Genomic DNA, 27821 nt, shown 5'->3' with positions numbered 1-27821 from the left:
TAAGGTTAGAAGTGTAGGAAAACGTGTACTGAAAGAAAATGGCGAGTTTAATAACAATTTACCACACGGTTGAACAAAAATAACGGAAAAAGCCGAGCATGGTAGCAAATGCCACCACTCCGTTTCAAAGGGGGCGCTGTTATCCATCCATCGATCTATCCATCCATGGCGGCTGTACGAAGGACTGCTGCTTGTTTCAGCCGATGTATAATCGCGTCTCTTTTAAAATATCATAAATTCGCACTTTTTTATCGACGCTGCAGCTACGTGTGAGCCAGAATTTTCTTAAGTGTAAAGCAGTACATGAGAGGCAAGGAATAAATCATTGTCTGGCGTTTTAGAACGCCCAGTCTGAACACGGAGAGGTAGGCGGTCAACGCCTGCTTTGGAGAGAATTTAATATCAGTGACATGAACGTAGAAGAACATTATCGATCTGGGAAATAAAAAACTACAGACGCAGAATTTTGCATTTAAGAATCCAGTCATTCAAGAACCAGCAATTTTCATCCGGCTTTACGTAAAACAAGCTAAAAATATTTACCAGTCTCTATAGCCCGGATTCGAAAGTTTAAAGCTTTGCCCGTTTGTGTTTTTCTCGTTGTCATCGTTTTTGCTGATGATGTGCTACTTGAAATGCGAATATTCATTTCCATTTGTGTAAATGTGTGGAAATTAAGAAAAATTACGTTGCCTTTTTCAGAATATTCGTGCTAAGGGGCTCCGCTAGAAGACTTTTAGGGTTGACTGCAGACTGGGTTTCGATTTCTTTATTTCGCTTAAACTTCTAGACTAGTCATTCTAGTACGGTCATGCAAAATAAAAAATAAGCTTCGTCTCAGACTGGCGAAGCTAGTTAAACAGAACGAAGGTTTTTTTTCTTAGTTAAAGTTAGGCTGTATACCTAACTGCAGCTTTAACGCGCGTATGCGAGTACTACAACGTTCATTTATCGTACCCTGTTCTCAATGAGGTACGCACATAAGGGGCAAATCTATTCACTCAAATCAAGTATTTAGTGCCAATGCGGACGTTATATGTCTGCAGAGACTACTTCTCGTTTTGTTGGTGGCGTGTCATTTTTGTCACACATGTGCACTCGTTAAATTAAATCATGTCAGATGCCTTGCTAACCCAGTGTCCACCCCTTATGACGCTCATTCTGTATGTACTGGGGCTGTGTATGTGCAAGAAATACTGTCATATCTCATTGCGATTGTCCTAGCACGCTGGTGTTTGGACGGGTCGCTAGAATACCATTATTTCTTGAACATAGAAAAAAGTTCACAACACGACATTATGAACTGCCCGCCAGAACAGTTGCCCTTCTGCAGGTGCATATGAGCCAGGATTCTTTATGGGACTAAAGAAAATTAATTTATTTGCATACTTGAATAAAATAAATTTTGCTGAAATGATAAGCAAGGCTAAACTAGACACACGTTTAAAAAAGCTGTATAAAACTCTAAATCAAGGGCACCTGTATGACTGGACATCATGAATGACCCCATGACTGTCCGCGCACCACTCTAAAGAATGTATTCAAAGCGCGTAAGCAGTCTTAAGTGCCCTTCGTAATTTTAGAACTTTTAAATAATAAAAATCATCGGTATTGCTACCCGAATAAGGCTCCTTCTGTGGTATCAAAAATAAAAACACCTGGCAAATGTTTTTTCACCGAAGCCAAATAAGCTGACAGTGACCACGCGCTCCTAGGCATATTCCGGCGCCATTTTCAGACAAAGGCCAAAGAAAAAAATTCTTTGTCCTCCACAGGAGCCTACAACCACTTGACTTCTTTTGTGCCCTGAACCAATAGTTCAGACCAAGCAAGATAATGATATATCCGAAGTCCTTCGTTATAATGACATTTGTATGCTGCACTTGGATCCTTGGCAGCTGTGAGTTTTTGTTTATTATTTTTATTCATCTCAACGCTTTCCCGCAGCTCACATGCAATCGCAGCGTGTGCTTTCACAAGCAAAAAGAAATTACACGGTAGTAATCCTTATAAAAAGACAAGGTTCACACGCGAATCACTCATATGGTATGCGATATACTTTTGAGGTGGAAAATCAGTACGAATAGGGTACCTTTCTTTTTAGAAAAAAAAGCTCTTGTGTTTTGTTCCTGAGTTGAACAACGATGGCCAAGCACTATTACAAGCGTAAAATGGTGGAAAAAAATTATGACTGTATCTTCAAGTCTGAAAACCATTACGTAGCTCAGTCAGCAATAACAAATATTTTTTTCGTACAGATGTGATTTTTGCCTTGCTCATTAACATTTTTTTAGCTGAGATATTAGTATCAAATTATTTATTCCTCCTCTGCTAATATGTTTCCACCTAAGGTCACGTGGAACAAGCAAGCGAACGCGGGTGTGCAACCACCGCTCATATCCTATTTTCACCGTGCTGTTCTTCTTAATTACCTTGGAGATCAATCTGCATTCAACGCGCAGCTGCAAAATAAAGCCATGGGTCAAATCTGTTGCAATCACTTGCGTATTATGATCGGTGCCTTCACTGGGAGTCTTAAATTATGTCTTCTTTGTCGCCGATAAGGCAACGAACTGGTTATTATAAAGAGCGGACTATAAAAACGCCTAAAGATGGGTTGCAGACGACGGCCACACTTTGACGAGCTTTGAGGGCAATCATACAGCCTTGTCAACCATCCGCTGCATGATCAACGGCTACTGGCGCTTTTGTATATTCAGCGTACAAATCATCACGTAAAATAACAGCATAACACTGTTCCTGCTGGAGCATCGGTTTGCAACAAATGTTTAGTGCCTTTTGACACCTTTTGACATTTCAACGCAGCACATGGGGACTCAGGCTGAGGACTCATGGGATGTGGTGGGGACTCAGGGGATGTGGTGTTTCGCTGTGTCCGGAGAAAAGGGGTTCCTAGTGGTTGAGATGGCGTTGAGTGCTGGAACCTTTAACGCCCCTCCGCACATGCAACACACCACTTTGGTCTCCGCTTTCAGTAGACGGGATCTCGGATGGGGTCGCGATTAAATTCTAAAACAACGTCCCTGCTCAGGAAATACAAATAAATGCTCAAGTTGAGCTTGTTGCAGTAGTGTACTCCCGTACAAAACCATAGCCATATGCTGTCTATACCTTCCGCCACACCTAACAAAAGTAGTCAAACACGTAGCGGGCTGCCTCAAACAGCACCCAGAGCCTTAAATGGTAGCAGAGATTTTTATTGCTAACTTCACTGCATTATTTACCCTCAGTCCCACAAAAGCAGTGAAGGCGAAGCCTATAAAAGCACGAGGCCTATAGAATGCGGAAAAAAAATTATGCCAAATAAAATAACAAAATACAAAACGAAGTATGATGTTAACTTAAAATTGGTTACGAGAAAACACGTACATGGTGAACTGTGGAAAAGGACAAGGTCTGTATATAACGGGGCGTCTTGTGGAAAACGATTCCAGTCAGCTTAAGTGCGCGGGATGAGTCAATAAAAGAGAGATGCTGGTACAAGTTACAATATGAACTTTGTGAATGCGATCGATGCGCGCACAGAGATAAAATGGACAGGTGAGGAACTTATGATTGAGTTTTAGATGATAACAGACTTTATCAAATAAGCAGAGTTGAGATACCCTTCCAGTTTCCAAGACGTGAGAGTGTTAGAATTTTTTTCATATCTATGATGCTGCTTCTGCGGTTACAGGTGAATAAGATGAAGCGAGCTGACTTACTCTGTATTATGTCACGAGAAGATCGGCGGTAGAACAAGGGCAGGAAGATGGAATTCTTGGCTGTCCAAAACAAAGTAAACTAGGATTGAGGGGAAGACTCTGAAGTAAAGGTGTCGAAAGTCGAGGGTACCATATTGATGACCGGTATTCCAATTTGGGCCTAAAGTCTTGTACATTATAGTTTCATTGCAGCAGGAGCATTAAAAAGTTCCAACATAAATAGCCCATAGTTCGGTTTCTAATGTTATGGATGACAGATATACTAAATTAAACCTAACTAATGTCTTATGCATCATTAGTCTGTTGTGCAAGCAGTAAAAGTTCCGACGTAGACAGACCGGAGTGTGGTTTGCGTTGTTAACAATGTTCGAGGTTAGTGTAACTGAGAAAATATCCAGAAGGGAGAAAATTAATGCGTGACACGCGCATATCCTTGCATTTGTTATTGATTAACTTCATTACCTCAGTTTAAAGCAAGAACTATTTAAACCGTTTTGCAGCTGCAACACGTCAGTGTTTTTAGCCATTTCACAGTAAGCAACCCAGTCGTCAGCGCATACGTGAATAAGAGAGACGATAGGGTTTGCCAAGTAAGTAATATACATATTAGTAATAGAGGAGGACCAACTGTGATATTTGTGGTACGCTGTATCCCGCAGGCGCAAGGCACAATTGGGAAGTTGACATTAATTAGAAAAATTGGCTAGGCCTATTCAGAAACTGCTCCATTCATTTTAATAGCGTGTGGTGAAGGTATATAGACTTCGAAGCTTGATTAGTAAAATATGGTGATTAATTTTGCAAGAGGCTTTGGCGAAATTAACGAAAACATTTACAGTTAAAGTGTGGTGGTAGAGAAATAGATGCAAAATGCTTAAAGAATAGCAACTGCGTCTGACATGAAAAACTTTTTGAATCTGTGCTCCTCTGAAATGAAGAAAGAACTGGATGCGATCAAATTAGCTAGTTGGAAATAAATTTCGTGTTGAGGTAATTTGCTCTGTAATCTTTGTAAGGGAGATGGGCGGATAGTTTAATGAACGTATGGGATCGGCTTTATGAACTTGGACCACTTACTCGATTTTCCAGCCGTCGGGCACTGCACTAATGTCAACTGTCTGCTGGTACAGTTTACTTAAGATAAGAGAGGAAGACATTTTTTGTTTCTTTGAGAAACCTAGCATTAATGTTATCCACATCAAAAGAGCGAAACAGTTTTAAGGAATCTGTTAACTGCATAATACCGACTTGCCCAATTCCACAAGCTGTATATAGACCTAAATTCCCAATGTATGCATGACGGTTACACACTTCATGTAAAAGGGGAAAAAACAATGATGAAAATACACCATTCAGCGCGGACAAGCGTGAGCATCGGGAAGAATAGGCATATCGCTAGAGCCAAAGAGAAAATTTTATTTTAGTCGTTATTACCAGCAATTTTTCATGGCTTCGTCGGGCTATCAAAAGCCATCGCAGGAAATGTTTGATTGGAAAATCTATCCTTCGCATCAATGACCACTTGATCGTAGACGGCAGCAGCATCCTCACAGGCTATAGCTAACAATCCAAGTGCATGTAGCTTTAATGCGCGAAATGATCGTTTTTTCCTCAGCTATTTTATAATCACCCAGAACCAGTAACTCTGGAATGCCAAATCTCTGGTAATGTTTTCTTCCTTCAGGATGTAATTAGTTACGTTCTCAAAGCTTTTGTTTCTGTTTAAGGCTCGAAAGATGCTCAAGAACTTTCAGGAGGAGACATTGTTGTGAAGGCAGGCAAGGTAAGCACTGCACTTAAGCATATTGGTCTTGACAAACTCGCGCTATAGCACTCACTATCTTTATAGTGCACATCAATAGATACCGCAGTTTCCATTCGAGTTTCACATGCACCAGTACAAAAACAAGGCTCAGGCTACATAAACACTTTAAATCTAGTACAAGGATAAATGGTTTGAGCTCCTGGGCCACGAAATAACAAGTAGAATTCGACAATTGCGATAACTAGGCCAGATAAAAGCTAACAGCCTACTTCACTCTTTATTCACGGCAGCCGTCCTTTGCGTCACAGCGACACAGAAATGCGGTGGTGCTCTCGTAGGATTCCTAGAGTATGCAAAAAGCTATGCATGCCTGTGTTCACCGCAGGTACCGTCGACACTACGCTGCTGTTTCTGTCGCATTTTAAGCCCATGTAAGCCATATGCAACATTTTGCTACCTGCACCAGTGCGACAAGTCGAAAGGTGTGAAAGGGGAACTTGGGGAGCTTCTAAAGGGTTCTTAACAAGGACACCCTTATAAGCAACGAGCATCCCAAGGAAAAGAGCAGAGGCTTGCTCCCTACACCAGCTGCATCTGCTCGCCCATGCGGCATGTACTTTGTCAAGGAGACGCTGTCAGGATCATGCACCGACACATCAGCATGGTATGTTTTGAAGTGAAACACAAGACATTAGACGTCTACAAGTAATTTCGATTCGAGGTGGTGTCCTTTCGTCAGACCGTGTGTGTTCAGTGTTTAAGGTCAGTTGATGGTTTAGTTCTTTAGTCACAATTCTGTGCAGCGGCAAGAGGAAAAACGCAACGCATTTCATTTTTCAAACGAGAGTTCGGAGTAGTTAGACTGAAAGCAAATTAAATGTAGGTGATGCGTACACCGTTGCACATTTACTGTCAGACATAGAAAGTTTGTGAACTTGCTCGCGCAGCTTCTCAGAGGGGATCACGAGCCTCTCATGTTACTCTGGGGTGGAGATGTTCCGTCATCGATGGGTAACCGTACCTGCTGGAGAAGTACAAAACACGCAATGGGACCTGAGGGGACGATCGACCATCTTGTCGAATCATCATGCATTGGAGCGGTGAGTACGAAATCGAGCTTAGTGACGTCTCGGCCTTCCTAAATATTACCAATAAAGCTTACCGTACCTGCCGATATTCTGGTTTCAGCAGTATATTTGCTGATCCTCATAGGGTATCGTACTTTCGTATTTTCATATGGAATAATGAAAAATAGGAACACAGCTCAAATATTTTTACAAAGCACCCACCCTGGCACAAAGCGAGTAGTTGAGCTCTTTGGGGAGTGATTTGTTCTTGAAATCCTCCCAGTCATTAAATTTTTGCATGTTTTAGGATTTTTGCGCCTCTGTTTTTGCGAGGAATCTTCTCGGAGACTTGATCTTGGGCTCCAAGTGTAGGGCATCTCGATGTGCCACAAACGCAGGAGTAAAAAACGAGAGCCTTGTATTCGTTGTCGGTGAAGCCATTTTAATGGTAACTTTGGCATAAAGATAATAGTAAGCCATGTGTAATGCTATAATCGTAAGCCATATATAATGGTAACGAGCTCAGGGTCCTCTTTAGTGCATCTTTAATAACGCTCATTGCATGTGCAGGTCAACTGACATCGAGATGATGATAGGATGAACAGAGGATATTTCAGAGACGCAATTGATACATTTTTAAGGTTTAAAATGCTAAGAGGATTCAAAATATTAAATTTACGGAACTAAGAGGATTACATGTCGTATACTGGAAAGTATTCTAGGTCCAGCGGTTTATAATTAGGATTTTCTTAAATACATGGTTCCAGCCTGTTTGCGTTCCTTTTTCGCATATGTTTATTCACAGATGAATTGCTGAGTCACTTTGCTGAAGCTAATAAGTGTTGTACTCCATTCATCGGCAGTAAAAATAGTCTAATAATTCATATCTCGCTAAAAAGCATCGTGGCGAGTATTTTTTAATCCATGGAGCATTCACGTGAGGCAGATCGCGTTGAACGTTTCGAGAACGTTATATTAAAGTGTTTTTTGAAGATAAGGTGCTTGCGACGGGCTAGCCTAATTTCCTATAGGTTCACTTTATTGCTAGCGCTATACTAAAAGCTCTCATTCTACCTCTAAAACTGGGACTCCCTTTTTTTCATGCAAAGTTCACAGTTGGTCATCAGCACCACGTGAGTTAGAAAATGCAGCGGCCGCAACCGGTAAAGGTTTTAGGTTTCACTCCTTTTTATTTTATGTTTTAACATGTGCACTAATGTGCAGCCTTCCTTCCTGATGCTGCTTTACGATGGGCAAGTTAAAAGGCAGCACAAAAGGAACAGTTCTGCGTGGCTCACCAATCATTTCTCGCACTTGTAACGTTCCCGGATGGCTTTCAAAACCGTAGTGCTTACCATTTTTCTTCTCTTCAGGCCATTAGGGCGGGTGCTTCTCTGATTCAAGCAGAACCGAAAATTGGGCGAGTTGGTGAACGTTCAACATTATGTACAGCGCGAAAAACGAAGACAGGGGAAGAAACACGCAAACAAACAAGCGCTTCACATACTTCAAAATACTTGACATGGTTTTAATTTGAGAAAAAAATAAACAGCAGTATCTGCTGACATCGGTAGTTTTCACCATTTCATAGGATAATAAGAGCCTTCATGCCCAATATATAATGCTAACATCATTTACATGCCTTCTTTTTCAGCAGTCAAGTCAACCTGAAGGAGAGCAGTACGTATTCCGGTTAATGTTGTTATCTGCAGAATTCATCCGGTGGTTCAGTGGTTATGGAGCTTGGCTGCTGACCAGAAAGGCGCGGGTTCGATCCCGGCCGCAGCGGCTGAATTTTGATGGAGGCGGAATTCTAGAGGCCGGTGTACAGTGCGACGTCAGAACCCCGGGCGGTCGAAATTTCGGGCGTTAATTTCCGAAGAAGACTTTTCTTTAACGAAAAGTCTTCAGATCTTGTTATGGGCAGCGCTGTGAGCTATGAAAAGTAATTTAAATAGTGCAAAGCTGACAGACTGGGAGGAAGCAGGCAAGGTCAGGGAATTACCGCCAGTTAATGATATCCTAGCTTCTATCAAGAACAAGTGGCCGTTAGTAGGACACGTAATGAGAAGGAAATATACCAATTATTTTTTAAGGTCACGGAGTTCTGAATTCCAAGTCAAGGCAAACATACCATTGGCCTGCAGGCAGTCAGATAGGTAGATGAGATTTGGACGTTTGGGGTCATGAGACCCGAGCTAGTACAAGCATGATTAATTGGAGGCCAGTGAGTGATACCTCAGTTTTGAAGTGGGTATAGTTGGGCTTAGTAATTTAGGTTGATTTTAAAAAAGTCGCTGTGCCCGACATAAGACGTTATGTCTTTTTGGGCGGTCCTTTTATTGCTCAACATATCAAAAATTATTTACATTTTTAAGTGCAAGAGACATGCAAAAGCGGTCAGCTGAATTATAATGACTGCGAAGGTATTGCAGTTCGGGGCTAAGAAAATACGGCAAAAGTGAGAAGCGTTCAAATAAAAAGTTTCAGTTCGAGAAAAGAAGCGTTCTTTCTAGAGTGCCTAGTAAAAAAAATACTCGTATGCTGAAATCTGTGCCATTCCTCTCTTTGCATGTCATTTTTTACTGCTTCTCATCAAAGGGTACCCGCAAAAGAAAGAGGTTCCAAAATACGTAACGCCAATTCACTCCACAGGCAGCAGTAATTGTGTACTAAGATATGTCGATTTGTTTTTCGCACCTTTCAATGAAAAAAAAAACGCTACGTTAATCCCTCAAGCTGCATCCCAACGCAACACATCATTGGATATGTTTCTGCCTTTTAGTACGTTGCAGACTAACCTCAAGTTGTGGCAAAAAGGAAATGATGCAATACTGACAGTTGAAACTACAGGTGAGTGTGACCTCTGGCTCTTTTTACATTCTTGCAGCGTGTATTCCCCTTGATGGAAAAGTAATACGTAGAGCTTTTGGTGTGTGACAAAGTGAAAAGGTGAAAAATACCAAAGTGTCGGACGCTACCATATTGAATTGTTGCTCTTCTATGGAAGATCTTACAAAGAATGTGTCAGCAATTCATTCACAAGCCCAGTACAAGCATTTATTACCATAAAAAAATCTTAACTGAGAAAACTAGCAGGCCACCCAAGTCGAAAAATAGGACAGAACTGGTCCCAAAATACGACAAAAGATTTTATCTTGTGTTACAAACTTTTCTGTAGTTTTGCGAAGTTGTCTTTTGTTACGACAGAACTGGCTCTGTCCTTACGACAGGGTACTGCACATAATACAGGAACTTCTGCTGTTACTACAAGAATTTCTGTTGCCAGGTCCCAAAAAACTACTGAAATATCTGTTTTTCGACAGGGGTAGAACGTATGACGATAGCCTTTAACAGCAGTAACAGCAAGGAGCAGTTGAAGGAATACGAGAATGTTATGTCCCTTCGTTCGCTACGTCTTGCGAAGGCATTCTCTTCCACTCTTGAACATGCACCAACCACCACCTCTGTCTTTTTAGTGCGCTAGAACTAATAGCGGCCATTCCCCGCATTTAGCCAGTGCGTGTCTGTCTGTCTGAAGCCTGCTGGTGACCCATCTGCCCAGGTGTATGTGTGCGTACACACACACACACAGATATATATATATATATATATATATATATATATATATATATATATATATATATATATATATATATATATATATATATATATATGTATGTATATAGACAAGGAAACTGGAATGAGGGGCTCGTTATAAGTATGAAAGAAACTAACAGCCACAGAAACCAAGGGGCACAGGGGATTTTTAATTTATTTATTTATTTTGTGCTGTTGTTCGATTTAAAATATTACTGAATATGTTATCGCTTAAAGGTTATTGATTAGAAAAGCAGAAGAAAAAACAACCACATGCCGCCGGTGGGATCCGAACCCATGACCTCCGAATTACGCGTCCGGTGCTCTACCGCTGAGCTACGGCGACGGCTGTCAAACCTTCTGCTTTCGGGGGTATTTATGTTTACAAATAACCTAACCTTGGGAGTGTTCACCAGCGCCACCCACGTTCTCAAGCGGCGGACGTAGCACGTCCTGAGTTACCGCTGATGTGACGTAGAACGTCATCGAACGGCGAGGGTGGAAGCTGTGTGAGAACCCTCTTATGCTTCCTAAGGCATCAAGGCTGCCAGAACCGAGGCCCTCTTTAAGCAATGCTGTTGTTCGATTAGAAATCGAACAACAGCACAAAATAAATAAATAAATTAAAAATCCCCTGTGCCCCTTGGTTTCTGTGGCTGTTTGCTTCTTTCATATATATATATATATATATATATATGACAGAAGCCAACAGCCACAGAAACCAAGGGGCGCAGGGGACTTTTTTTAATTTATTTATTTAATTTGTGGTGTTGATCAATTTAGAATATTACTGAATATGTTATCGCTTAAAGCTAATTGATTAGAAAAGCAGAAGAAAAAACAACCACATGCCGCCGGTGGGATCCGAACCCACGACCTCCGAATTATGCGTCCGGTGCTCTACCTCTGAGCTACGGCGACGGCTGTCAGATCTTCTGTTTCCGGGGGTATTTATGTTTTACAAGTAACCTAACATTGACAGTGTTCATCAGCGCCACCCACGTTCATAAGCGGCGGACGTGGAACGTCCTGAGTTACCGCAGGTGTGACGTAGAACGTCATCGAACGGAGAGGGTGGAAGCTGCGTGAGAACCCTCTTATGCTTCCTATGGCATCAAGGCTGCCAGAACCGAGGCCCTCGCTAAGCAATTAAGCTGTAATGGGTTTTTCGGGTACAACGCACAAAGCACAGCTCGACACAAAGCACAAAGCGCGGAACGGCGTTCACCGACAGGCACTGGTTCCAACGGCACCAACAGGAAGCGCGCGCTCGCCGAGAGCAGTCCGGCTGCCGCGCGGGCACTTCTTCTTCATCACAATGGCCCCCGGCGAAGGAGGAGCCATCCTGGCTACTCACGGCGTGGTACACATCACGGGTTCGTGGTAGGGCTTGAGGCGGCTGATGTGAACGGTTTCACGGCCACGGCGGCGGTGGTCAGAGGAGGGTGTCAAAGGTTCCACAACGTAGTTCACGGGGGAACTCTGACAGACAACACGGTAGGGGCCGTGATATTTGGTGAGGAACTTGGACGACAGGCCAGGAGGACCAGAAGGGACCCAGAGCCAAACAAGGGAGCCGGCGGGTAGGTGAACAAAGGGTTGACCAGAATCACGCCGTTCTTTCTGACGATGTTGGTCGTCAGACGTGAGGAATCGGGCTAGTTGGCGGCATTCTTCGGCGTATTTGGCGATTTCAGAAGCAGGCGAGCAGTCAGATGCGTCAGGATGGTAGGGGAGAACGGTGTCAATCAAGCAGGTAGGTTCGCGTCCATAAAGGAGGAAGAATGGCGAAAACCCTGTAGTAGACTGGACGGCGGTATTGTAGGCGTACGTCACAAATGGGAGTACGAGGTCCCAGTTAGAGTGGTCGGGATTGACATACATAGTGAGCATGTCACCGAGCGTCCGATTAAACCTTTCGGTCAGCCCGTTCGTCTGAGGATGGTACGCCGTGCTTGTTCTGTGAACTACGCGACATTTTTGTAGAAGCGCCTGAACAACGTCGGATAAAAACACGCGGCCGCGATCGCTGAGAAGCTCGCGGGGAGCACCGTGGCGAAGAACGAGGTTGCGAAGAATGAAGAAAGCGACTTCTCTGGCTGTAGCCGTCGAAAGAGCGGACGTCTCGGCATAGCGCGTAAGATGGTCGACAGCGACGACAATCCAGCGGTGACCAGAAGTAGAAGGCGGCAGAGGCCCATAAAGGTCGATGCCCACACGATCAAACGGACGGGCAGGACAAGGTAAAGGCTGCAATGGCCCGGAAAGGCGCTGCGGTGGTGACTTGCGGCCTTTCAGCAGACCATCCAGGCACAGGTCGCAGACGCCCTGCAGATCGCGGATGCCGTGCCACCAGTCCCCCAGCAGGCAGTGGCTGCCCCGCTTACCTACGCCGCCGTCCTGTCCCGCCCGGCTCCTCATACTACGGGCAATTTATCCGACGCCACAGCAGCTCCGCCGCCCTTGGCACCACGACCTGTCCGGCCGTATCGGGTTCCCGCCCCACCATCGTTGCCGCACATGGCGTCGGCCCCCCTCCCCTACGGTCGCCCATGGCGCACTCGGGACAACAGGCCCATTTGTTTTGCCTGTGGCATTGCCGGACATGTCGCTCGCTACTGCCGCAATCACTCTTATTATCCGCCTACTGACGTCATGACGCACTCAGCATACGGACCTCACACGCAGCGGTACCGCATGCAGCCTAGTTCGCCACCATCTGCGTTCACCACTGACAAGCAGTCCCGCGCTGCAGCCGGACTGCTCTCGGCGAGCGCGCGCTTCCTGTTGGTGCCGTTGGAACAAGTGCCTGTCGGTGAACGCCGTTCCGCGCTTTGTGCTTTGTGTCGAGCTGTGCTTTGTGCGTTGTACCCAGCACCTCCACCACTTGTAATGGGTTTTTCGGGTACAACGCACAAAGCACAGCTCGACACAAAGCACAAAGCGCGGAACGGCGTTCACCGACAGGCACTGGTTCCAACGGCACCAACAGGAAGCGCGCGCTCGCCGAGAGCAGTCCGGCTGCCGCGCGGGCACTTCTTCATCACAAAGCAAACAAGGGAAGGGGTGTGAGGGGCTCGTTATAAATATGAAAGAAGCCAACAGCCACAGAAACCAAGGGGCACGCGGGATTTTTTTGCTAATTGAGCTTTTCTAATCAATTAGCTTTAAGCGATAACATATTCAGTAATATTCTAAATTGATCAACACCACAAAATAAATAAATTTAAAAAAAATTCCCCGTGCCCCTTGGTTTCTGTGGCTGTTGGCTTCTTTCATATTTATAACGAGCCCCTCACACCCCTTCCCTTATATATATATATATATATATATATATATATATATATATATATATATATATATATATATATATATATATATATATATATATGGTATGTTTGATGACGACCTATGTGGCAGGCTGGCCCCCTGCTTTTACACGCAGAGCACCGCCGAGGATGACGACAGCGCTGCATTTTTTGCAGTGATATGCAAGCATAGTACGACTGTAAAATACATTGTGTCATCTAACTATAGTGCTTCATTTACGTCGTGCAAATACACACAGAATACAATACGCTTGATATGCCACTTTAATCCCGCACCAATTTCACATAGCACATATAGCGCGCTGTAGGATCCCAGCTGATTTAAGAATGAGGCGTTGCTTCTTATTCATCATTTCAATAAATACTGGAACAAACATCTCAAATTTTTCAAGGAGATTGAAGGCCACTCTGGTCTAAGATTGTCAAATCCGGTCGGCATGGTTACGAGCAGTGGCGAGTATGTATAGACTTGGTCTTTCAAGCCAGCGACAAAAGTGTCCTGTCCGGTGTGAAAGCTGTGTCGAGTTACTTTTGTAATAATAATAAAGCTTTTATTTGTCACACATTCTTTATACACAGCGGGACTACGGAAGCCAGAGGTAGGCTTGAAGGGAGTACCCGGTAGCAGAGGGAATTATTCAAGTGCAACTCACAGGAAGTACACAAAAGTACATGATGGAAAGCACAAAAGAAAACTATTTGTATGTATCAAAAATACTGCCTCTAATGTGCTTTCTGGTACTCAAAGAAAACATGGAATCTGGCGGTCTGTTTACTGTTGAAGGAACATAATACTCCGTGTCTCATTCACCGTATCTAGTGCGAGCAGTCGGTACGACGAAACGATCGCGTGGGCATAACACGCGTACTGGCTGGTACTGAAAACAGTATTTTTTAGTATATATTTATCTTCGTACAATTTTTGGGGTGAATATAGTAAAATCAGGCATTTGTGTAAGAGCAAAAACATCAGCATGGTTATCTATAGGGAGACCATAGAGCACGAATTTGATTATCATTTTCAGGACTAGCCAGCTTTATTACGAAAGAAGGCTGAACAGAAGGAAAAACTGCTAATTCCCAGTTGCTGTGGGCTTCGCTCGTTTGCAAGGGCACTGCGAACAAGCACAAACTGTGCGTCAGGGCTATTTCCCATGGCTAAAAGCTGAGAATCGGGGTGCAAATGCAGCATAACGCTAATGGCGACCACTTAATGCGAAACAATACGAGACCATGTTGCGGCTTTTTGCTCCCCAAAAATAACTTATCTCCAGTCAAGGAGCCAAAAAGTGTTACCGAAGCTTAACAGAAAAGATGTCGAGCACTCATGATTAGTTTGTGGATGTCTCAGCCATGTATTATCTAATGTAGCGTCCCATAAATTTCGTCCAGTAACTTCAAAGATAAAAAACCTCGAAAAATTTTATTTCTAAAGTCTTGAGTGTTTTGGTCTTGATGTTCACAGCTAAATATTCTGCATACAATTTTATCCTAACAGCAACGACTGACGTTGCAAAGCTGATGAATGGAGACTATACTATTATGTACGTTGATGATGCCTGCATTCTTCTCCGCTCTAGAACCATTGGTGGTAAGTACGCTATTTTGGATGCTTCAGTGAAAGTTACTTTTTAAAATGCCAGGTCTTTTTCGCTCTCCTTGAATAAAGGAGCAAAGCCCTCACTGTATTACAACAGTGACAACTCACCCTAAAAAGTAGGATTAGGCTGATTTTGCAGGTACTGGAACACCAGACTCCGCAAGCAGTTGCGGCATTCTGTAATCCAAATTTCATTGAATCCTAACAAACAAATGTTTTTCAAGTGCAATTACCTTTTCTCACTTATTTGTTATCTTAAAGTTTGTTATTTTGCGTGTGTTGTGCTTAATATCGCATAAGCAACTAAAGCTATCATGGGTCAAAGGCAGTTAAACTATTGCTCGTCATAGAGACTTTTAGAACAGGGTGACGTTATGGGTTAGACACATAGGGGAACAGCGGAGGGAGCAGAGCGCAGGGCAATAACGACCCTCCCTCAGGTTATTGGCCTGCGCCTGCGCTCTGGCGCCCCACTATTCGTCTATGCCCTTAACCGATAGCGCCACGCTGTTCGAAAAGCCCCCATCAAAGTAGCGCTCACAGTATCGTATGGGAGGCATCTTCAATAATAGGTTAATTTCGCGCAATGTAATAGCCTTAAACGGCGCTATGGAATAGCAGGAAACGTGCGAATCAAACCAACGTCCTCCGAAAGCTGCGCAAAAAAATTAGCATTGTGTCCGAAGCTTGTTCACTCAATTCCCCTATCTTTTCTAGAACGTTATAGGCGCCAAACAGGACGCACCATAAGAACGTAAGCAGATACAAGCAACAGCTATCACGCAACTGCTGCAGACACCTGCAAAATCTAGAGCATAGAATGGACACGCTTTTAGAAAGGAGATTTTGCTGTCTTCCACTTTATGGCCTCTCCTCCTGTTTATCTAAAGCAACAGCATTAGCTCTTTGGTGGCGTTGTGTATGCCCGCTGCTGTGCGTCTACTCGAATTGGTGTGGCAACCCCAGGCTTGGGAAGAGCATTCTTGGTCCCTCAAGAACCACCTGTGGCAGCACCTCTCATCGCAGGGCAGTGGCGCATCGCTTAACCGCTGCACCACTGCGCCAGGAGGGGGGTATGAGGACACCCAGGGTTCTATGAATGTAACGTACAGAATGGCTTTCTGCATACATGGGAATCAACCCGCTACGCTATCGCGTCATACCCATAGCGCAGATCTTAAGTATCCTTTTCAATTTTCAAACATGGTTTGCCTCTTGAAAACAGGGCACCAAAAACTTCAAGGCAACATACTTCAATTGCGTCATTTATTAAAAAAATCAAATGGTAATTTTAAAAAATAGTAATGCGTAAATGCAACGATAGCTGACATGCGATGATGATTACGCAGAGACAGATGGTATTGTAATCAAATGAAAGTGCGATGAAATTATTCTCCCTAGATGCCAGTCGATGGCGGGCGTCTTTAGCTCGCTCTTCAGGAACTTCTGGGTTTCGAATTCGCTACCAGAAGACTTCTGTCTTCCGCAGCACCTCTTAGTCTTAGCTATTTTGGTTTATGGTAGTTGAACATTCCAAACCGACTAAGGCTAAGGAGACGCCTTAGTGGAGGGCTCCGGAAATTTCGACCACCTGGGGACCTCTAACGTGCACTGACATCGCACAGTACACGGGCCTCTAGAATTTTGCCTCCGTCAAAATACGACCACGCGGCCGGGAACGAACCCATGTCTTTCGGGTCAGCAGCCAAGCACCATAACCACACCAAGTTATGGCGAGGGACAGGCTATGTGCATGAAGTTGTCAAATGATCCCGGACGCGGGGCAACTATGAACAAAAACACGCCTTACCCGGGAATCTTTGCTTTAATAGCTCACTAAGTACAAGCAAAAGCCAACTGTAGTAGGCTTACTAAACATGCCCCCTCGCGAATTACCGCGCAGATAATAAAAAATATCAGTGTAGCATCGTTAGCTCTCAGCTTCAACCTCGCCTTAAAAATAGTTACTTCCACTACATGCAAAACCATTGATGGGGCTGCGGGGCTGTTCAACTGTGATTGTGCTTTAGGCCTTGACATTTTGTGGCTTCTCTACAACCATTATACAACAATAGGTTGTATAAAGGGTGTTTCACATGGCGCGACGCGCGCTAAAAAGTACGGCCCAGTCGCATTGTTATTCCGGCGACAATCGCAGCCACTATTTCGCATGCTAACGAATTCAGTCGGTGTGGCACGAGCGGCTTTTCTTTGGCGAGAAATACTTTCGCGAATATAAATGTCGAGCACCTTATTATGCGCTTACTTTAAATCATCACTAAACCTATCAAGCTGTCGTGCATTTTTATTTTAAATAAAACATTTTACGGTATTTTGCGACCGTTAACAGATACGAAACTGCGAGAAGCCAACCTCCCTTGAAAGCTTGAAATCCTAATTGTTGCTTGATGGTTGGGCCGTTCTGATCGATCGCGCCTACGGTGCGGCAATGCGACCAACTCATCATAAGTGTGTCACAACTGGTTTGCGACGGCACCGAAGCGCCGTTCTGTCGCAAAACGTTCGAACTAGCGCAGCGCTGCAGCTGCAGTCGTAACATGTGAAAAAGCCTTAACGCGATGAAGCCACCGCTGCTTTCAACAACAGTACTCCTTTTCGCAACACATATCTTTACTTATTCGACGAAGACTTTGACTCTTTCATATATGCTCTATATCTAATGTTTGCTGAGTTTACTTTTGTGTGCTAAATCATGACTCCAAGGAAACTGATCATCGCCGAAATGTCAAGCAGCAGTGAAGGTAAGCGTGTAGTAGAAGAGGGATCATTCTGCACTCATCGAAAATCCCTCTCGCAATGTACGGCGCTGGTCCACAGATGGCGCAGGAGGCGGACTGCGCACAGCTTCCGCACCGCGTGAAAACGAGGCGAGAAAGGCTCGGGCGGCCTAGACGCCCGAAGAACAAGAGGAACGTCTCGCGAAGAGACGTCACCAAGCTGCTGAACGACAACGGCGGCGTGTCGCTGCCGAAATGTCAGTAGACGAAACTGCTTTCGCTGCGTACATCCTCGCCTAGCTGAGCTAAGCCACTGCCAGTTTTTATTGCGAAAGCAATACTGCTTGCACTTTTCTACCATCGATGGTCGTGGCGCCTCCTTACACAGCGGCGCGTCACGTGACCGTGTGACGTCACGACAGACCGAGAGACGGGGCCCCAGCTCGCGCCATCGATGGCGGAGGCACAGCCTTACACGCCAGCTGCGCTGCTCCACCATGTGACCGCGTGACGTCACGACAGACCGAGAGCCGGAGCCCCAGCTCGAGCCATCGATGGTGGAGGACTGGAGGTACAGCCAGTACAGCTTTAGACGCCGGCTGCGCCGCTGCCGAGAGAGGGCGCTCGCTAGAGCGGGATAAAACAAGGGAGGGGGGGCTGCAGCTGCGCTGCTCTCAGTGCGCTATGTCGGATGATATTGTAACGAGGACAGGACTTGCACAGGTCACAGTTTCAGCGAAGTTCAGCGCACAGCCGAGAACTCACAAGATGGCTGTCCGAACAAAACACACACTTCGTATTTGTCCACCCATACACGCACACTTCGTCTTCATCGTCGGCGCGCTCCCATGAGCACGCGCCATTACCCCCTCCGTCAAAGCGGCGGCCCGACGCTGGGAACGAACACGGACGGCAAAGTAATGTTCGGTATAGAGGACGGAGGGCAGAGAACACAGAGAGCTGTTAAGCTGGTAAAACGGCGGGTTGCAGCCTGTCATGGTAGGGCTTCATGCGCACCACGTGGACAGTCTCGGTCGGATGGCGCCGACGCGGTAAGGAGGCCGTGTCCCTCGGGACAACTTCAAGTGACGTCACTAACACGACGAATCACCTCGTACGGACCGAAGTAGAGTCGGAGTAGCTTTTCGGAGAGTCCGCGGCGGCGCACAGGTTTCCACACCCACACAGAATCGCCGGGCTCGTACCGAACGTATCGGTGTCGGAGGTTGTAGCGATCGGCGTCGAGCTGTTGTTGATGTCGAATCCGGCACCTTGCGAGTTGGCGGGCTTCTTCAGCCCGCTGGACGAATGTGTCAACGTCAGCGTACGGGCCGATGTCTGCATCGTTGTGACCAGCGGGCAGCACAGCATCCAGCATGGTGGTGACACACCATCCGTAGACCAGCTGGTAAGGTGTAAGACGGGTAGTCTCCTGTTCTGCCGTATTGTAGGCGAAAGTTGCATAAGGAAGAACTTCGTCCCACGTGCGATGCTCAACGTCGACATACATAGCAAGCATATCTGCAGGCGTCCGGTTGAGGCGTTCAGTCAAGCTGTTTGTTTGGGGATGATAGGCTGTTGTTTTCCGGTGACTGGTGTGGGTGAGTTCGAAGAGAGATCGCATTAATGCCGCCGTAAAGGCGGTTCCACGGTCCGTGATGACGACTGATGGCGCACCGTGACGCAAGACAATGGATGTCATAAAAAACTGAGCCACTTCTGCAGCACTAGCGTGGGGAAGCGCCTGTGTCTCGGCGTACCGCGTTAAGTAGTCCGTCACCACAACAATCCATTTGTTCCCAGAGGAAGACAATGGGAATGGGCCCAGAAAGTCCATGCCCACTTGTTGGAAAGGTATTGTGGGCGGTGGGATGGGCTGGAGAAGCCCTGCGGGTTTAACTGGTGGTGTCTTTCGTCGCTGGCAGTCACGGCAGGTCCTCACATACTGCTGGACTGATGCGAGCAACTTTGGCCAGTAATACTTCGCACGAATGCGGGACGTAACACCCAAATGGCCAGCCGATGGCTCGTCATGGCAGGCGTGCAAAATTTCTGGACAGAGTTCGGATGGCACAACCAGAAGAAAGGTTTCCGTGTTATGCGCGAAGTTCCTCTTGTAAAGGACGCCATCTCGGAGACTGTAGGAACCCAAACCTCGGACGAAAAGCCGCGGAACAGCGACGTTAAGGCCCTCCAGATGCTCTATGAGCGGACGCAACTCTGAGTCAGCCCGTTGACACCGGGCCATATCGGACGACGTGACGAGAGCAAAAAATGGCGAGGCTGGAACGATCTGCTGCGGCCAAGCGACGGCGCCGCGCCGAAGAAACAGACGAAGAACGGGAAGAACGGCTAGCTAAACAACGTGAGTATGCAGCAGCCTGGCCAAGTTTAATGAGTGGTGTTTATCTTTCCTCATATCTTTCAATTCTCTTTTATCTGCACGTGGCAGCGGTGGTGGCTCGGCTGGAGCCAGTAGGCAGGCCCGTGCACTTTCCTTTTCATCATTCTCTCAGTCGCAACCAACCAACTATCGGCGCAGAGCGGCGGTAGACACGGCGGATGCGGGCTGAAGAAACGGATGAAGTTGCTTTCGCAATTTCCGGGCTTAACCAAGCTGAGCCTCTGCCAATTTTTCTTTCCATAGCTCGCTGCGCTGTCCTTAATTTTCGTTAGCCTCAATGTTTCTGTCCCATAGGTGAGTATCGGTAGGATGCATCTGTTGTATACTGCATTATGCCGCTGTTGTAGCTGCATAAATGGCTTGGGGCTATGAAAGTAGCTGTAGTGGACGCCTCCCAATCGATTTCAACCACCTGGCTTTAAGAAGCGCTAACATCGCACAGTACAAAGGCGTGCTTGCATTCCACCTCTAAAGAAGAGGCTGCCGAAGACGGGAGTTCTCGGAACCTTAGGTTCGACAACCAAACTCCATACCTACTGAACCCCCCCGGCCGTAGGTATCAGCGGCATCTCCTGTAGCCTCGGTTATATGTTTTAACCAATGTATCCTTGCTCATGTAGTTCGCATATAATCATTACGCATTATTATTCACTTTCTGTCTTGATCAAATTTAACATTTACTGTGTCATTTTCTCCTTTCTTTGATCTTTTTTTCCAGAAAATGGACTCTGTACTGCGTGGGTGCGCGCCAGCACTGTTCTTTTCCGCCACAGTAAATGCAAAAAGGCATTTAACGATAAGTGCTTCAGTGATAGACAATGCAAATGAACGACAGAAGTACATATCGTCACAGAGTGGATTCTAAAGGGGCAGAAATAAAGGCTTCCAAGGCATTCGTTTATTCTCCCTGTCTTTATCGCCTAGATTGCTCTCATGGGCCACTGCTATGAGCACTTCCTAAACCCGCAGGGTGGAGGGAAGAAGAACGGGACGACATGCTACATGAGGCGACGTTTTAAGGCCGACGGGCCTAACGCGAGAGCTTCGCCCCGCGCCTCAGGCAGCTTCATCGTATTTACTTCCGCAATATCATCCCATCTTTTGCCCGAGGCTCCTTCCCTATCTGCTTTAGAAAGATGTTCAGAAATTTTTTGAGCCTCAAAAAGAACATTTCGGAGCAGTTTAGAGAAGACCAGCCCCATTTCTGTACGTGGCTTGTAAGCACAGCCAGTTTTGAAAAAAATCCAGTAATATTGTTACGTGGCGGCCAGCCGAAGAATGAGGCGTAGTGAACGATGGATAAGAGATGATTTAATGGCCGCTGGCCTAGCGCGAGCGCTCCGTCCCGCGGCACTGCCAGCTTCGTCTTCTTCTCAGGTACACGTGTTGTCCGAGGCTGAAGAAGCATCGAACGCTTAAGGTCGGTGCATATGTTTGTTCGGTACCGCTGTTCGCACGATAGGTCGCGGTGAAGAACTGCGACTGACAGGCGACGCGTTCTCCATAAATGCAGTGGCAAAATCGAAGAAAACAAAAAGCGACGCTTTAAGAATAACTAGGAGGAATGTACTATACAAAACTTTAAAAATTGGCAAGGTGATATCAGCAGCCACGGGGAAAATTTCAGGGGACACCTGTGCTCCTCAGTAGCGATACGACGCGAAAGCGTTATTGGGTCCCATCAGCGGCGTGCTTGTACTCTGCGTATCGCATCGCAGACACGAACACTGTTCTTTCTTTCGTCATCACATAGCGGTTAACTTGTCCTTAACAGCTGCGCGCGAAAATTGGAGGAGACACTTAAGCTCATCTTTAAGGGTATGACACGATTGTGTGGTGGGCTAATGTCCAGTATATGGCGAAGGTCATTCTATACCTTACATTCATAGATCCCTGTGAGTCCTCCTACCACTCCTGGCGCAGTGGTGCAGCGGTTAGGGGATGCGCCACTGCACTGCGATGGCAGGTGCTCCCGGCGGCGGGCTATTCCCGAGCGACCAAACATTAATTTAACTGACATCTGCCACGGTGGGCAGTTTGTTCGCTATCCAGTGGGCGGGTTGTAATGGCGTCGCACGGTCACGTGACCTAGATGGCCCACCTGCCTCCTAGGTAGAGCTCTGCGGACCACCTGTCATATCGATGTACGTTATCTTTCACTCACAACTCCGAAACTGACAGCGCCGACACCGGATAGCCGGGTGAACGGGGCCTTTAACGCTTTCGCGTAAATAGGGATCCCTCCCGCGCAAGTACTATGTCGCCTACGTTCTGCCTGCATGCCAATATACAGTCGTGCCTTGTTAATATGGACAATTTGGTTCCCGAGTAAAACTGTCCATAAAGCGAGTCGTCCGCAATGACGAGTCGCGAAGAAATAAAATACTTAAGGGGAAAAAAGGCTATGATTAGGACCTGCTCCTGTGCTTGATTATGGTCAGTGAAGTTGAAATTAGAGACAATTTTGCGACCTCCAAGCCAATTATCCTGGTCGCCATTATGTTTGAAATAATGTGGTGTAGCTTCATGCGCCTAAAATATATGTGTGATCCGCTTCATGGCTAAATGACCTAGCTCCTAATACAACTCCACATCCTTCAACCCCAAGATCCAGTCGGCTGGCAGCTCCTGAATTGGCTTTCTACGTAGCACAAACATTTTCTACATAGCCATTCATGCAGTATGGCAAATGGTAAGGGGCGTCGACTCGGCAGCGTTGCACTATAAAGCATAAAACCTTAAGAGAAAAGGACATCAATCCCCCCTCCCAGTTGGTAAATTGAAATTTTTCATTGCAATACTCTGGTGCTCTGCACTCAAAACGTAGAAATTAGACCATGCATTTTTGGAAGTGGAGATTTTTTTTTCATCGCTGGCCTCTTAACGCGAAAAAAATACATAGACCCGAATGAGCTGTGTGCATTTTTCCTTTGTCCATTGTGCGAACAGCGAGTTTACGTATTAACGAGGCTTAAATGTATTGGACAAGTTTAGACCCCACAAAAATTGCCCATAATTAGAGTCGCCCATATTAACGGGGGTCGTATTAACGAGGCAGGTCTGCATGCGGTTCGAGAAAAAACAGCGCCGCGGCTTGGAACAGGACTTGTTTCTGAGTCGAGGACCTGAGTCAGGACTTTGATCCTAATCCCTAAATCCTGTCCAAAGTCGCGGTACCGTTTTTTCTTCAACACGTCGGATCAACTGGCCAAAAAATTCATCCTGTAGAACCATATATGCGGAAATGATTATTCTTTAGTTTGCATTCATAGATCCCTGGGAGTCCTCACATCACACCTGCCGCAGTGGTGCAGCGGCTAAGCGAAGCGGTGCTACCCCGGCAGGGGGCTGTTTCAAACATAGCTACGGTGGGCCCTTTGCTCACAGTCTAGTGGGTAGGTTGCAATCACGTCACAAGGTCACGTTACTTAGGTCGCAGGTTAGGTACCCGCATTTTCACTCGCAACGCCTTCGACGACGACGACATATTTTCTGCAGAATGGAAGCATTAACGCCATCTCGTTGTAAAAGAATGCGGCGGCTGGACACTACTAAGAGGCAAACATACAAGAACACATTCGCGAAAAACGCAGACACAAGTTGAGGAGAAAGTACAGGAAGCAGAAGAGCGAAGCACGATACCACAAACAATCAGTAAGGGTCAGGGGAGGAGCTGACGTCCTTGCTGAGAGAGAGGTAGAGAAAAAGCACGGAGGTTACCGAGAATGGTTTTCCGGTTGCCTGTCGTCCACTGGGTGAAAGGGAAGAGGCGGCATAGGAAAAATTCGATCTTGAGCAAGCACAACAAAGATACGCGCGCTGAAAGTCACAAGCCGCCGCAGCGGTAGCGTGCACACCCTGAGGGCTGCCGAGCGCTGCGGTTTCGGTACAGCGCAGAGCAGGTACTTCGTCACCAAATACACACACACGTCGACAACGATTCACCGTGAAGCCAGGCTGCTTCCCGTCGCGTTGGATAATGCGGATGGAAATGTGTGAATTCTCGGTACGCTGGAGGTGGGGGAGCCTTTGTACCCCCTAGTGAACAGCTAGCTCCAAGAACCTGATTCAACAAACCAGTACCAGCAGTGCATTCCGTGCCACTGGCGTGTGGAGGCTAGAGAGCAGCGCATGCATGGTGCTCATAAGAGACTTCAGGATTGCAGTAACTTGCTCGTCTTGGGCGTGGACCGGATCCTTGTCTAGTGCTGGTCACAAGCAACAGGCTGTTGAAAGTATGGTGCGCGGCGGTTTCTCCCATTGATGCTGTGCGGTGCTTCGGTAGTGATGGCCAAGTCTCTTGCGGGTCTCGCCCTTGAACGGACTTTGGCCTTGTGCTCAATGAGCAAATTAGGCTCGGGACACACTGGGTGCGCAGTGCCTTCTTGCATGTCGCTGCGGAAGCGCATGGCTCACTAAGGATGGTCAAGGCACGCCTGCGGCAACCATCCCGGCTTCGCCAGTCATATCCTATAGAGCGGCATGTGGAGGGGGACACGTAGCACAATCGCTTGGTCATCTTTTCCAATAGCGACCGCACTCTTACATGCCCTTTGAATAAGGTGACGACGTCGTCGTGCCTTAGCCGCGGCCTCTCTGTGTGTCCTTCGAGGCAGCGTCATAAAGGCTAGGACAGTATGCGCACTTCTACTGTTGCTCGGCAAGTACCGCCAGTGTACGGCTCAGAACACCGTGGGCACACTATGGAGAAATGGCGCACGCTACTCACGAGCCCGGTCTTCATGCATTTCCGCCACACGAGAGGCTTTGGGACGAAAGGCCTAACCACGTGTCGGAAGAGCCCAACCTTCACGTACTCTGCAAAGCATTGCCCCTGAAAGATCAACTTGATGCAATTTATATTACTGAGGCACTGAGTATGCAGTATTGCAACGCCGTTGGCAGCTAGGCGGTTCAAAATGGGCAAGTCAGAGTCGCAGGTGGCCATGTCAACGTCGTAAATGGCGCCGGCCGTAGCGCCACTGGGCCGGAGGACATGGGAACGAACGCTAATGCCGCCGAGCAGCTCAAATTTCAACGGGACAGTGTAAAGGAGCTCGTGTGACTGAAAAATCGGCGTCGTCGTTGGAATCGTTGACTGTGAACGAAAAGTCCCCACAAAAGCAACCTAGAAGGCAGGTGGGCTACCTAGGTCACCTGACCTTGTGGCGTCATCACAACCTGCCCACGGGCTTGTGAATTAAACTGCGCACAGTGGCAGGTAAATTAATGATTGGTCGCAGGAGGCCCAGCACTTCCATCAGCGAATGGACGGGGTTCTGGCCAAGAACTTCATCGTCCTCTCGGAGGTGAAAGTAAAATGTAACGTCATGATAAGGCCGAATAGAGTAAGTTAGCTTTTTGCTAACTTGAAATAGAGTAGTTTTAGGCGATAGCGTTAGGGCTGCATTTGGACGAAAAGCCAGCGGTGCGAAACACTTGGCAAGAGAACGTCCACCTGCCAAGGTTGGTGCATGGCAGGGTCAGCTACGACCTGCCGCGTTTGGCAGGCGGCAAAGCGGGGAAAGGGATGGCCCCTTCTGCTCTTCTACGGGACAGGAGCGAGAGTCCGGAAGGTGGCTGTCACTGGAAGAGCCCTGTCACCTGCCAAGGATGGTGCATGCAAGAACCAGCTGCGACCTGCAACGGTTAGCAGATAGAAAAGTGAAGAGAGGAAAATTCCATCTCTTCTAGGGATGAGGAAGGAGAGACCGGAAGGTGGCTGTCACTGGAAGAGCCCTGTCACCTGCCAAGGATGGTGCATGCAAGAACCAGTTGCAACCTGCAACGGTTAGCAGATAGAAAAGTGAAGAGAGGAAAATTCCTTCTCTTCTAGGGGAGAGGAAGGAGAGACCGGAAGGTGGCTGTCACTGGAAGAGCCCTTTCACCTGCCAAGGATGGTGCACGCAAGAACCAGCTGCGACCTGCAACGGTTAGCAGATAGAAAAGTGAAGAGAGGAAAATTCCATCTCTTCTAGGGGAGAGGAAGGAGAGACCGGAAGGTGGTTGTCACTGGAAGAGCCCTGTCACCTGCCAAGGATGGTGCACGCAAGAACCAGCTGCGACCTGCAACGGTTAGCAGATAGAAAAGTGAAGAGAGGAAAATTCCATCTCTTCTAGGGGAGAGGAAGGAGAGACCGGAAGGTGGTTGTCACTGGAAGAGCCCTGTCACCTGCCAAGGATGGTGCACGCAAGAACCAGCTGCGACCTGCAACGGTTAGCAGATAGAAAAGTGAAGAGAGGAAAATTCCATCTCTTCTAGGGGAGAGGAAGGAGAGACCGGAAGGTGGTTGTCACTGGAAGAGCCCTGTCACCTGCCAAGGATGCTGCATGCAAGAACCAGCTGTGACCTGCAACGGTTAGCAGATAGAAAAGTGAAGAGAGGAAAATTCCATCTCTTCTAGGGGAGAGGAAGGAGAGACCGGAAGGTGGTTGTCACTGGAAGAGCCCTGTCACCTGCCAAGGATGGTGCACGCAAGAACCAGCTGCGACCTGCAACGGTTAGCAGATAGAAAAGTGAAGAGAGGAAAATTCCATCTCTTCTAGGGGAGAGGAAGGAGAGACCGGAAGGTGGTTGTCACTGGAAGAGCCCTGTCACCTGCCAAGGATGGTGCACGCAAGAACCAGCTGCGACCTGCAACGGTTAGCAGATAGAAAAGTGAAGAGAGGAAAATTCCATCTCTTCTAGGGGAGAGGAAGGAGAGACCGGAAGGTGGCTGTCACTGGAAGAGCCCTGTCACCTGCCAAGGATGGTGCACGCAAGAACCAGCTGTGACCTGCAACGGTTAGCAGATAGAAAAGTGAAGAGAGGAAAATTCCATCTCTTCTAGGGGAGAGGAAGGAGAGACCGGAAGGTGGTTGTCACTGGAAGAGCCCTGTCACCTGCCAAGGATGGTGCACGCAAGAACCAGCTGCGACCTGCAACGGTTAGCAGATAGAAAAGTGAAGAGAGGAAAATTCCATCTCTTCTAGGGGAGAGGAAGGAGAGACCGGAAGGTGGTTGTCACTGGAAGAGCCCTGTCACCTGCCAAGGATGGTGCACGCAAGAACCAGCTGCGACCTGCAACGGTTAGCAGATAGAAAAGTGAAGAGAGGAAAATTCCATCTCTTCTAGGGGAGAGGAAGGAGAGACCGGAAGGTGGCTGTCACTGGAAGAGCCCTGTCACCTGCCAAGGATGCTGCATGCAAGAACCAGCTGCGACCTGCAACGGTTAGCAGATAGAAAAGTGAAGAGAGGAAAATTCCATCTCTTCTAGGGGAGAGGAAGGAGAGACCGGAAGGTGGTTGTCACTGGAAGAGCCCTGTCACCTGCCAAGGATGGTGCACGCAAGAACCAGCTGCGACCTGCAACGGTTAGCAGATAGAAAAGTGAAGAGAGGAAAATTCCATCTCTTCTAGGGGAGAGGAAGGAGAGACCGGAAGGTGGTTGTCACTGGAAGAGCCCTGTCACCTGCCAAGGATGCTGCATGCAAGAACCAGCTGTGACCTGCAACGGTTAGCAGATAGAAAAGTGAAGAGAGGAAAATTCCATCTCTTCTAGGGGAGAGGAAGGAGAGACCGGAAGGTGGCTGTCACTGGAAGAGCCCTGTCACC

The 27821-nt window shown here is 47.0% G+C and overlaps 1 protein-coding gene and 1 non-coding gene across 2 annotated transcripts; one reads left to right on the top strand and one right to left on the bottom strand.

Moving 5' to 3' along the window:
• The first annotated feature begins 1836 nt into the window (after positions 1-1836).
• LOC149366285 (uncharacterized) lies at positions 1837-21056 on the top strand. Its single transcript, XM_089570095.1, has 6 exons — positions 1837-1900; positions 5453-5508; positions 6438-6590; positions 12459-12585; positions 14985-15077; positions 20947-21056. Exons 1-6 carry the CDS (start codon positions 1837-1839, stop codon positions 21054-21056), a joined length of 603 nt encoding a protein of 200 aa, XP_089426221.1.
• TRNAM-CAU (transfer RNA methionine (anticodon CAU)) lies at positions 11007-11078 on the bottom strand. The gene has a single exon. It is a non-coding gene; the product is annotated as a tRNA-Met (tRNA).
• Positions 21057-27821: the final 6765 nt, after the last annotated feature.

This window comes from Amblyomma mixtum, chromosome 1 (genome assembly GCF_055824585.1).
Source record: "Amblyomma mixtum isolate Tamu chromosome 1, ASM5582458v1, whole genome shotgun sequence".
Classification (NCBI taxonomy): domain Eukaryota; kingdom Metazoa; phylum Arthropoda; class Arachnida; order Ixodida; family Ixodidae; genus Amblyomma; species Amblyomma mixtum.
This window is presented reverse-complemented; position numbering and strand designations above follow the sequence as displayed.

Excerpts from the sequence above, each read along its gene's own strand:
- LOC149366285 (XM_089570095.1), top strand. The coding sequence starts at position 1,837 with ATGATATATCCGAAGTCCTTCGTTATAATGACATTTGTATGCTGCACT. Across the intron at positions 6,591-12,458 it reads AATCATCATGCATTGGAGCG|ACCATCCAGGCACAGGTCGC; the intron begins GTGAGTACGAAA and ends GCCTTTCAGCAG. Across the intron at positions 15,078-20,946 it reads CCGCTCTAGAACCATTGGTG|AAAATGGACTCTGTACTGCG; the intron begins GTAAGTACGCTA and ends CTTTTTTTCCAG.